This window comes from Puma concolor, chromosome D4 (genome assembly GCF_028749965.1).
Source record: "Puma concolor isolate L17-30 chromosome D4, mPumCon1.1.hap2, whole genome shotgun sequence".
NCBI lineage: Eukaryota > Metazoa > Chordata > Mammalia > Carnivora > Felidae > Puma > Puma concolor.
This window is the reverse complement of record NC_141679.1, coordinates 9,363,160-9,375,576: the sequence shown is the minus strand read 5'-3', so window position 1 is coordinate 9,375,576 and position 12,417 is coordinate 9,363,160. Positions and strand designations below refer to the sequence as shown.

At 42.0% G+C, this 12,417-nt stretch overlaps 1 protein-coding gene across 6 annotated transcripts in view; it reads left to right on the top strand.

Annotated features, from left to right (window-relative positions):
* SMARCA2 (SWI/SNF related BAF chromatin remodeling complex subunit ATPase 2) overlaps positions 1-12,417 on the top strand; it is a 180,528-nt gene that overhangs the window by 33,457 nt on the left and 134,654 nt on the right. For all 6 annotated transcript variants that reach the window (XM_086684935.1, XM_086684940.1, XM_086684938.1 and 3 more), the window contains exons 6-8: positions 6,440-6,566; positions 8,543-8,716; positions 10,232-10,405. In XM_086684935.1, coding sequence (XP_086541061.1) covers positions 6,440-6,566; positions 8,543-8,716; positions 10,232-10,405 — 475 coding nt within the window. The remainder of the gene's footprint in view (positions 1-6,439; positions 6,567-8,542; positions 8,717-10,231; positions 10,406-12,417) is intronic.

The window sequence follows — 12,417 nt, the reverse complement described above, 5'->3', positions numbered from 1 at the left end:
CTCATGCTACTAAAGCCTACATAGTGGCTCACTGTAATATATTCTTTGTTTTAATGCATGCATTTGTGGGTCTACAGCTTGGCCCAGCCTTAGTGGTAAGCCCGATAGAAGTGTCTTCGTGTGGGGTCCTTCTTTAAACTCTTCGTTCCAGAAACCTAATTTTCACCTGATTTGGCACATTTATCTGAATCAGTAGTGGGCAAACCTTTTCTGCAAACGGCGGGATGATTACAACTTTACCCTTTTCAGGACTGTGGCAAAGGCCTCTCAGCTCTGCTAAGAGCATCCACAGACAATAATGGGCTGGCTGTGTTCCAGTAAAACTTTATTTACAGAAACAGGCTGTGGAAAGGATTTGGCCCACAGGCTGGAGTTAGCGGACCCTTGATGTAAATACTTAATGTTAACCAAAAAGAGAGTCCGGGAGTGTTCTGTCACTTACCAGCTGTGTTACCTTGGTGAAGTTACATCTCTTTTCCGTGACTCAGTTTCCACATCTGTTAAAAGAAGGTGTTATAGTACCTCTTGTAGGGGGGGAGATTAAATGATACAAAGACTTTCAGTACATATCAGCTATGATTATTTCCCAATTATTATTTAATTTCAAAGAAATTGTAAGGGAAGGTCAGTAAATAACATCTAGCTTCCCTTTAAAGACATCACCTTAGTCTTTATTGAAAAACACATGACTTATGTGTTACTAGATTAAAACACTGAGTTACCAGCTTTGGTAGTTAACTGTGAAAGAAATCACAGTAACTTGCCCGTAAATGTGTGTACCTTTTTGGATGAAGAGCAAAACTTTCCTCTCTGTACTATTACTAATCCTCAACAAAGAGCTTTTGTATTGCTGTTTCCTAAATTTTATGTATCCCTAGAGAGCTACATACACATCATCAGTTGGTATTGTAGTGTTGACAGGCAGATCACTGTGCGGTACAAAGTCACATATTAGCACTAGGTTCCTGTCTGGGGCAGAAGCTTTATTCATATGCGGTACTTTCTTTACATCACTACTGAATAAAAAAAAAAAAAAGTCAAAAGTATTTTTTAAAAAGGCAGTAAGTAGCACCGAGGGGTATTGTTTAGTTACTCTAAAATTCTGACTTCCAAAGAACTAACTTTTTTTTGTCCTTACCTCGAATATACCTGTATTGTTACTACGTCATGTGAACTACATTCATAACATAGACACTCTCTCTACCTAGAAATACATCTGGACTTTTCTCCTTGTTCAGCCTGTGTTGTGCGGGGCGGGGGGTTGGGGGGAGGCAGGCAGGTGTATGTGCATTTTACTGACTCCTAAGTTTTCTTCATTTTTACCAGAACTGTATTTGCAGTACTTTCTTGTCATGAGCCCCATTTTTAGCACCCTTGGATGGCCTCCCAAAGTATACAGTACTAAGTAGGACTATGTAGCCTATTCCAGTGTGTGAAAAGCTTTGGTCCTCCAGTCCCGTATCAATAAGAAAAAAATACATGAGTCGGGATCTTTTAAATTATAAGCAGAATGTGGTGGCATGGCTATTTTTAATATTATTATCGTTACTTGATGAAATGTCTCCTCTTTCGTAAAGATGCGTGGCTTCCGGAATGATTGCTCTGGCAACTCTGGGTCTGAAAAGCAGGTGGGGTCTTGGGGCTGAACTTTCCCATGGCCGTCTTGAGAAAGAGCACGGGTTTCTCCTGGCAACATCACAGGGCATCTTGTATCTTCTTTAATTAGAGAGCGATGGCTGGCTTCCCCATCTGGAGATAAATGGTTCAGCTGCAGAGAGGAGTTAACTTTATCCTTCAGAAGGGGTTAGATCGAGTGCCTTAGGCTCTTGTAAGAGACAGCTAAGCAACTTTGCCTTTTGCTCCTCTTTGAGAGAATGGCTTCCTGGTCTTTAGCACTAGTAGCTGGAAAGGTCCTGTGTATCTTTACCTTCTGATCAAGTATTTGAGCAAGGTCTAAAGTATGTAGATATATGTGTGTGTGTATATATGTGTATGTGTATATATATGTATATGTACATGTATGTGTACATGTAATATATGTATACATATATTTGTTTTATAATTTATGTACTTAATTGGAGCAAAAACCATCTGATTGATTATTTGAGCAAGGTGTAAAAGATATCAATAGATAGATAGATATCTCCTTTATAATTTTATGTACTTAGTTGGAGCAAAGAAATCATCTGTCAGAATTTCTTTAACAGATGTTCATGTCTTTGACCATGGTAATATCACTTACCTTGTCTGTGAAAATTGAAAGGAAGTTGTCAGAATCTCAAATTTCTTTTTGACTTTTAAGTCGCTTGGCTGTTTCTCTTGCTCATCATAAAAGCAGAATCTTGACAAACTGACCTTCTTGATTCAACAACAGCATAAATAAGTTTCTGCGCCTGAACACTTTGCCTCAAATCTGTGCAGTCTGCGGTGAAAACATTTTGTTCCCATCTAAATTGTATCCTTTCTTTTTTGACCATCTTTCTCTTACTGATGAAACTCAGTGCCTTTTTCTGTAGTTAAGCGTCAGAGAGAGAGTTCCAGTTTGTTCTTGCTGTTGTTGTTGGTGGTGGTGGTGGTCTTTCCAGCACGCTTCTCTTGCCCTGTCAGTATACCTGACTTCACTTCTCCCATCCTGAGTTCGATTTTCGGGCAAAAGCGCTCCAGTTGTCACGTTAGTGTGTAAATGAATGGATTCCACAAGCGTTTTCACGGAAGATGCATTTCACATTCAAAGGAGTTTATTTGAGAAGCTCCCCTTTGAAACACGCCAGCCCTCTTTGGCATTAATTTCAAATTCAGTATGAAAATAGTAGCACACCTTGCTTCAGGATGCAAGCGTGTTTTTTGTCCTTCCCTGATCCCCACTGCAACCCTGAAACTCCTTCTCAAAAATTACCAAGGGCTGTTTGATCAGCAGAGTTACGAAAAGTCATTTTCCCCCACCCTCTCCCCTCTCTCTCCCCCCCCCTTTTTAAAGTGTCACTCAGCTCCTTGAAGGAACAAAATGTACCAGTGTCATTTTCTGTTCAAATAACTCTCCTACAGGAATCATAAACTTCTCCTCTGGACCTGAACAAATATCTGTTACCTTTAATGGAACTCTTTTTCTTGCTGGAACAGTAACCCCTCTTGATTTACTGTTCAATCTGTATGAAAAACCTGAGTGACCTAATTCTGCTTCAATTTTCTGTACTCGTGAGGACACCAAATGAGTCTCCCGCAGTTATACAGTATTACATGTGTTGTTGTTTCGGGAAGTTTAGAATCCTGAATCTCTTTATTGGACTACCTGCTGAATTCCATTGATGGGAAGATGAAATTGTCTGGCGAGGAGCATTATTTAAAATGAAGATTTCTATTAACAACGGCGACCACCACCACAAAGAAATAAAATTTTCTACGTTAAAGCAGCCCCTCCTGTACCCTCGCTACCCACCCACCATGTGCGGAATTCAATGCATGTAATTTTACCGCGGAACCTACCTTTCCTCTTCTGTAGTTTTGCACGATGGCACTTTGCACTTTCCACCTCCCTCTCATAAAAGAAAGATTCTTTTGTGTTGGGGAATCTGAGATTCCTTGACAAATTACTAGGCCCTTGGGAGATGCAGATATTTTGGGAAGCAGTGCCCCCCACTGCTCCCCACAGACTCTGAGGCTACATCTGCCCCCGTCCCTGCCTCTCCACATCCCTACATCTCCCACTCCCATCGGGGGAATTAATCTCTGTACTCTCAGCCCAGTTGTCCTAAGATTATTTATTTCGTCCTAATTCCATAGACCTTTAGAAGATGAAGAAAAAGCAGCTATGCCTCTGATTTCTCACTTGACCCATTTGGTCAGACAAAGTAAGCCCAAACACCAAGAGATGGTTGAATTTCCGAGGTATTCACATGAAACAAACAAACAAACAAACAGACAAACAAACAAACAAAAGTTTGTGGTAAATCTAGAACCGAGGAAGTAGCCTAACTAACTCACTGACTCTCATCTACCTCCCTGTGATATTTAATTCTCCTATACTGTGGCCTTCACTCGACATGAGTAAAGCTGTTTTGGCTTAGTTTTCTTTTGTTTTGTTTTTTCCTATTTAAATTAAATATTTGAAAAAAAACACACTATAACAGGTTTTTTTTTTCTCTTAATGTCGTAGTTAAGATGTACCATCTCTGGCCATAGTTAGAGATTTTTGGCAATGTGAATATTTAAGAAATTGAATTGGACAAAGGAAATGGATCTTTGTTCCATACGGTGAAAATTAAAAAAAAAAAAGAAAGCAACTCTGATGAAAATCCCATGAGTATCAGTAGTAATAGGAATGCAAAAGAACAGTGGGTGAGGTGGGGCAGTCTGGCCAAAAGAATACAATGTGGAAGTTTGTTTATTTTTCTATTATTTAAAATTTGTAAGTGTTCTTTTTTTTATTTCAAAAATGGTGGAAGTTTCTTACCGTCATTTGAACTCACAAGTGTTTATTCTGCTGCATGCATAAGCCGTTTAAGGGCCTGTTTGCTTGTGTTAGTACAGAGGGCTGAGAAAAACAGCATGATAACACGGACAGCGCCAATAATAGCATGTTCTGCCATCAAATCGTTCAGTAAATCAGAATTAATAACACGTATGTACCAAATAAAATAGGAATCTGTCAGGATATTGTTTCCAGCAAAGTCAATGAAAAAATGATGTGCTTCCCTTACTGTCATTTTTTAAAGTTTTGAAAAAGATGGCATTTTACTTCTCTACCAAAGCAAACAGTTGCAAGTTCTGTACGTTTTTTTGGTTTGGTTTGGTTTTTAAAAGCACTCAGTTTTTGATATTTGGGCTAACTGAAGTAGTAAGATAATTTTGTGGCCCCTCGCTCAGAGATTGTACTTTTTCATGTTGACGCACACAGAGCATCGTAAAGGTCGACAAAACCATAATACAGATTTGTATTTATTTAGTCATTTATTATTAATATTTTTAAAGATTTTATTTTTTAAGTAATCTCTATACCCAGCTCAGGGCTAGAACTCACAACCCTGAGATCAAGGGTCACACGCTCCACCGACTGAGCCAGCCAGACACCTCGCATGATACGAGTTTTTAAAAGAATCTTTAATTATCAGCTTTTATAGTTGAGGTCCAGGAAAGCTGCAGTCAGAAAGTGTGTGTTAATTGCCTGCGGTGTCCCTGCAGGTGTCAGGCGAATGAGGCTCCTGTCCGGGCTCCCTCCTTTACTAGTTCTGTGAAGTTTGCGTGTTTCTTACTGTCTCCAAACCTCAGTTTTCTCATCAGTAAGATGGCACCTCTATAGCATTTACCTTGTAGGGGTGCATGCATGTGTGTGTGCGTGTGTGTGTGTGTGTGTGTGTGTGTGTGTGTGTGTGTGAGAGATAGAGAGAGTGAGTACGTGCAAAGGAGGGAGGGAGAAAGAATTGAAGAAAGTTCTACCTTAAATACACCTTAGCACAGTTAATGTTAATTTAACTTACTACCTTTTACTATTCTTCATGAAATCTTTTCCAAGACACTTCTGCCCCAAGTTTGGAGGGAGGTAGTTCTAAAAATAGATTTTAAATGGCATGCAATTATTTGTAAGAATAGGATCCAGGCGAAATCTGAAGCCAGTTTGTATGGGGTCACAGTAAAAGTATCCCGGCCGAATGAAGAAAGTGGGGTATGTTTTGTTTTCTCTTCTGCCTTTATTTTGAAGAATGACCTGCAGTTATATTCCTGATGATGTCGGAGATGAGAATCTCTAGCAACCCTTTTTCTAGAAACGTAGTTTTTAAATACTGTTACTTTACCATCTCCCGCTACCCCAAACCTGATTTTTAACAATGCCTACTTTGCCTTTTCTCACACAAGCACTGCTCAGAGAGGAAGTGGTCGTGGTTGGCAGGCTCCCTCCGTGAATGTTTTGGGTTGGTTGATTTCTGTGGCCTCAGCACCTAAAAGTGCTCTTGTTCACTCAGCTTCAACGGCTGTTGTCATCAGCATCTTGGCAAAGAGGGCACATGGCCTGGTTGCCTAGGACGGAACTGGAAGTCAGAAAGAAAACTCTGTTGTCTCAGCTCTGCACTCTGGCTGCCTGGGCATTTGGGAGCAAATCACATTGTCCTGTCTCTCATGTTCTCTCTGTCTGAAGCAAGTCATGGCACTGGACTGCCTTCCTAGATGTATCCTGAGTCTTCCTTTCTGGGTGTTCGAGAGAGAGAGACGTTGTGAAGAAGGCCAGAGTGTTGAGCAACATACGGCGCCTGTCCGCGTCAATGCAGAGGTCGCTCTTCTCCGTTTAACATCAGATAATCCAGCTGGGCATCAGGAATTCGCCGACAGCAAGATCCGGGATATGTTTTGCCAGAACTTAAACCTGAGGGTTACTGTTTATCATTCAAGACTCCGTTGTAATGTATATTTCCGCCTCCCCCTCCCCCCATTTCCTTATCTCCTTTAGACTCCAGGCTCGCATAGCTCATAGGATCCAAGAACTGGAAAATCTGCCTGGCTCTCTGCCACCAGATTTACGAACCAAAGCAACTGTGGAGCTGAAAGCGCTTCGCTTACTCAATTTCCAGCGTCAGGTAATACCTTTTCCCCAGCGAATCCGAGTTGAAGGAAATAAGCGGAAGTCTTTTCAATATTGTTATAAAGATACAAACTTAGTAAAACTAGTGTGTATTTCCAACCAGCAGCATAGAGCCAAAAGTAATGAAGATGAATTGTTTATTATCCTACTTTTTTTCTTCTGTATATCAGAGTCATTTTTTTTTTTCTCCTATATTACGGTTTCCAAAGTCAGAGTAATGGCATTTTGTTACCATGGATGAAACCTTGAGAATAAATGGTTTAGCTTGCTTTTATGACTCCAAAGAAAAAGATAGAAGGGGGTCGATCAGAGTCTCTTTGTAAACACAAATGTAAAATCCTAGCCATTCCGAATTCTCCTCTGCTGAATTGATAGCCCCTCATTTGTAGAAATACATAGCACTGTTTTCTAACGGCTGATTATTCATCGGAGCCTAAGTTTGAAGCATTTGACCACATCAGGCCCACGTATTGACTAATCAGTGGACTGTTACCTAGTGTTCTTGCTGTGGTTCTTAGTAGTGACTGATTAATAAAAGCTAGCATGGTGATCTGTTTTATAACTGCCGAGTCTGTAGGAGACTAGTGAAATGAAGTAGAGATAGTTTTACGTTGGTGAGTTTTGCTCTGTGGACCCAAAAGGTGCAGGTCTCCTGGTCCACACCCTGCCTCGTTTAGCCAAAGGGGAGAAGGGACGCATGCTTGCCAGGCAGGTGGGTTTACTTGGTGAAGGTCTCGGGGCGTGCAAAATGAATTATTAATGAATGAAAGTGGTTTGGAAGTATTGAATTGCATGACTCAGTCTGTAGCGGGATGTGACTAAAATCACAAAGGCACCCCACTTGCTACTGTCATAGGAACTCGGTTGGGAGTACATTTGCCCTATGGGTTATAATGTCGCAGGAGGGTGTCTTGGTGACAGGGTGCTCCTTGGCCATAGCTTTGTGAGAGTAGCTTTCAGCTGAAATTCTAAAAGAAAGAAAATAAAAGGCCCTGAATGCCATTTTCTTCCTTTCCTATACGGGACGTCACGAAACGCACTTCATGAAGTGCTTGCTAAAATTTTGTGAAAATGATTAATAACCGAATATATCTTCACAAAATAAGATTATATTCAGATTTGCTTCTCTGTGCTGGACTCTTACCAGTCTCTGATTTTTTTGCTTGATGGTGTAGAAAAGTCCACCCTCTATGAAATTTTCCCAGTGAATTAACTATAGTTGATGCTGATTTGAGATTCAGTTAGATTGTTATTTTAACGTATATGCCCAATCCTTCCCCCACCCCCACCACCCCGGCTGCTACCACATAACGTACAACATGGATAAGACACTACGTTTATGATCATCTAAAAAGAAGTCCCCGATCTAGTGTGAAATTTAAATATCTTGGAAAGAATATCATCGTTGGGAGTGGGGGAAGCCAAAGCCCGTATTTCCCATTTTTCATATGAAAATTAACATTGAATTAATATTGTTTGAGTACCTGCTGCTACTGTGCATGAACAAGAAGTAATGTTTCTACTGTTTTTTGCAGAGCATCATTAAAGTCCATCTTTAGACACAAAGAGAATGTTAGTATGGCACTTAAAATGAAGTAAAATATTTCAGAAGCTCATTAGCTAATTAATACCATTAGAATAATTAAACAGAATGAATTAATTTATTGAACACCCAAGACAGGTTTTGGTTAGTGTTTTTGTTAGTGTTACAGTGCTGTAAGTTTCTGTTTTTGTTTTTAATCTGAATTACTTGGAAAGAACACTTTTACCGTCTTTGAAAATGCTGCGTGGATTTGGCACAATTTAGTCCCTTCACTTACAAAAAACAAGGCCAACTCCGATGGAGAACCTTGTAGAGACCCCATTGTGCCCCACCAACGGGGAGCAGGGCAGTGGAGGCTGTCCAGGAGCCAGGCCTCTGTTTGGGGAAGCTCTCCCAACGGCTCCCCGCTCCCCCCTTGACCTTGACAGCTGAGACAAGAGGTGGTGGCCTGCATGCGACGAGACACAACCCTGGAGACGGCCCTCAACTCCAAAGCATACAAACGGAGCAAGCGCCAGACCCTGAGGGAGGCCCGCATGACGGAGAAACTGGAGAAGCAGCAGAAGATTGAGCAGGAAAGGAAGCGTCGACAGAAGCACCAGGTATTGGGGTGTGGACTGTGTGGCCCTACGTTGACGGACATGCCTGACTGAGCCCTCAGGTGGACTCAGAAGGACTGAGAAATGTACTGGCGAGGGCGGTGGGGACAAACCATGAGAACAGAAAGGTCCCTTGCAACTCTCGTGTTCCAGCTGCCCCATGTGAGACAGGCCAGGCTAGGGAAGTGGGTGGCCTGTCCATGGGACTGTGAGGGGTTCAGTGGAGGACCCTGCTTTCTGAATTCCAGGCAGGTGTCTTCTGCATAATCCCACGGCCAGCTGCCACCCGGATGGCCTGGAAAAGAAATGAAGAGAGCAAAACAGTTTTTGTTTTTTTTTTTTTTTAAATTTCTTATTTATTTTTTGAGAGTGAGACACAGAGTGTGAGTGGGGGAGGGGCAGACAGAGAGGGAGACACAGAATCCAAAGCAGGCTCCAGGCTCTGAGCTGTCAACACAGAGCCCGATGCGGGGCTCAAACCTACAAACTGTGAGATCATGACCAGAGCCGAAGTCTGAGGCTTAACTGACAAGCCACCCAGGCTCCCCAAAACAGTTATTTTTATAACGAATGTGAATACAGCCTCCTGGGCTTTTCTGGGGCCCCGTTGGAGGTTTCATAGGGGCAGATTTAAAAAAAAAAAATTTTTTTAGCATTTATTTATTTTTGAGAGAGAGAGAGTGAAACAGCGCAAGCCAGGGAGGGGTAGAGAGAGGGAGAAACACAGAATGCGAAGCAGGCTCCAGGCTCTGAGCTGCCAGCATAAAGCCCGACGTGGGGCTCACATCTCACAAACTGTGAGATCATGACCTGAGCTGAAGTTGGACACTTAACCCACTGAGCCATCCGGGCACCCTGGGGCAGATATTTTAAAATGTTCCTTCCTAGGGGGTTGGAAATATTTTTGATGCAGGATTTGATTTTGCATTAGAAGCCCTGTAAATTGTGTTTGTTTTCTGGTGCTCGATTTAATGCCCCAGCTTCGTTTCATTTGGAAAAATAAATGTTAGATATTCGTTGGTACACGTGTCTCCTCCCGTATTTCAAAAGTAGATCTGAATTCTGGGCGGCGATTTGCGTGGCTCCTCATCTTATTTCAAGTCACGGTTCTAAGGCGTTTAAGTTAGAGCAGAAGAGGCATGACTTTGATAACCTGGTTCTCACTGAAAATACCCGCCTCCCTTGGGTTTATTTGAGGGTGATGTGCTTTACATTTCATGCCTGCTGTTTTGCATGCTTCTGCCAATCCTTGATCCTGCCATTTCCATGGGGCCGTATTTTTTGAGGCCTCAGAGGTTTCGCTTCCACACACTGGCGCCCAAACAAACTTTGAGAGCCTTTTTCACCAGCCCCATAGCCCACAGCTCAGCTGCCAGGAGACATCCCAGGGCACCTGTCCCCAGAAGATTCTAATCGTCCACTCTCATGAAGCCAAAGTGTGTGCTTTCTTGGGCTACGCTGAAACCTCATGGGAAATAGACTTTGAGTATCCTTTTCTCCTCCCTTTGGATCCTGTAGGAGTACCTGAACAGTATTTTGCAGCATGCAAAAGATTTTAAGGAATACCATCGGTCTGTGGCCGGGAAGATCCAGAAGCTGTCCAAAGCAGTGGCAACTTGGCACGCCAACACGGAAAGAGAGCAGAAAAAAGAGACGGAGCGTATCGAAAAGGAGAGAATGCGAAGACTGATGGTAAGGGGCTCGCTCGCCTGCAGGGACCCCGGGAAATGGGGGTCCTCACAGGCACCCGTATTGAGAATGGTAAATATGCTATAGCAGGGGGTGAGTAAAAGCGGCTTCTCAAACATGTTAACACGCTCCTTTGAACCTCGTATGGATGGAGTAGGAACATCTTCTCTTTCCTGGACAGCACATACCACGAATCCAGGACCACGGCTGATGAGTCGAGTACTTGCCTGTCCTGGGGCAGCATTGCTGTTCAGATTATAGCTTCTCACATAAAGGCGGGTCGTGCAGCTTTCAGGAGTTGTATTTAACAACCAGATCGTCCTTTGTAAAATTTTGCGTCTTTGAGACTCATGATACAGGTTGCTTTGCATGAATGTGTCATGAAGTTATATCTTGGACTCGAAGAAGGTCTGTTTTTTTGAAGCCTCTGGTGTTATCCTTTTTTTTTTTAATGATAGAAATTTCTCCCTAGCAGTATAAAAAGTGATTTTTAAGTTAATTTTGAAATGTTGCGTTTTTGGTTATAGCTGTGTTATTGTCAAAGGCTACCCACGGGTCATTACATTTATGCTATTATTTTTTAATGGATATATAAATACAGAAGGGATTGGTTTACATCATTGGCCAGGGTGTTTGGTTTTATTGACCATTTATTTTTGGAATTGGACCTCGGAGCACACCATGGAATTTTAAAAGTGTGTGTGATCTATAATGATACGAGACCTGCAAATTGTACCTGGGACATAATGCCTGAGAATAGGATGGAGATAAAATCATTAGCCTTGGCCCATAATTACGAACCTGGAAAATTCCAAGTGACAAGGCCTTTCTTGGTGTTATTATGGTTTGAATTTTTTTTCCCCACTAATTTTGTGGATTCCAGAGACTAAACACCATGTTTTAAAGAGCCCTGTTTCCAGGTATTACTAAACCTTAGATCTCCTCCAACCTCCCTCTGCTTGTTCGGGAAGGAGACGACTGTCCATGAGATTTCTAACTAGCCAAGGAGGCTGCTTTATAGTAATTTGAACAGTAAGCGGTCAAAATTTGTCTGATTCAACTGGAGTGAAACTATATTAGAACTTCAGTAACAGATTGGTTTGACACTAATGATTAGGCATTTGCAAATCATTAATTTTTGCAATTAAATGATGGAATATACAGATAACAGGGAAACTGCAGTTTTTATCACTCTTTCTTCAAGTGAGATCAACCATAACCAAAAGCAATTAGAGTTATAATAGCATTTGAGGTTCACACTCATCCACGGGGCAGACAGCAGCTAGACTGGGTTATAAAACGGCTGTCACTCGGGCACATGCTGGAGTGGTGCCCCTGGACCAAAGATCCCCAGCTTTTCCGCAGAGTGGAAGATTTTGTGGTATGTCCCTTTTTATCCTGCACGTCACACGAGGAAAATATTTTGAGCTGTCCTTTTTATTGGGATGCATAAAAGAGATTTCTCTTGAAATGGCCCAGAGTACATCAGAGTTTTTATTGCATTTAACCTCATAATGTTGCTTAATGGGAGGTAGAGTCGGAAATTACTGTACCTGTTTTATTACCCAGCAGTATCAGACTCCAGGTGCTAAATGACTCGCCTCTAGTCACGTAGGCCCGTCGCGCCGTGCCTGTCAGTGACAAAACTCCCCCGAATTTGACTTTTCCTATCAGCCGCGGTGTTTGTGATGCTTTTACGTATATGAAGTTATACTTACTACACTTACAGTCCATCGGAGTCTTTGCCATTAGAAATACTTACTGAACTATTTCTGAATGAACAGATCTTATGTCTGGAATTTGCTTCAGGACACTCTAGCTTGGGACTGGGGAGAGGACTTGAGGGAAGGGTAGCCGTGAAAAGGGAGTCCTCGTGAGTTAATTCCTGTTGCTTGGTGTTGGTGATATGAGAGATTATACTCTCCTCTCTACTTTCAGTTGTTTTTGAAAATTTCCAGAATACAAAGTTAAGGATACACTTTGGATGACGGATTCTCAAATTTTATCTGTGTGTG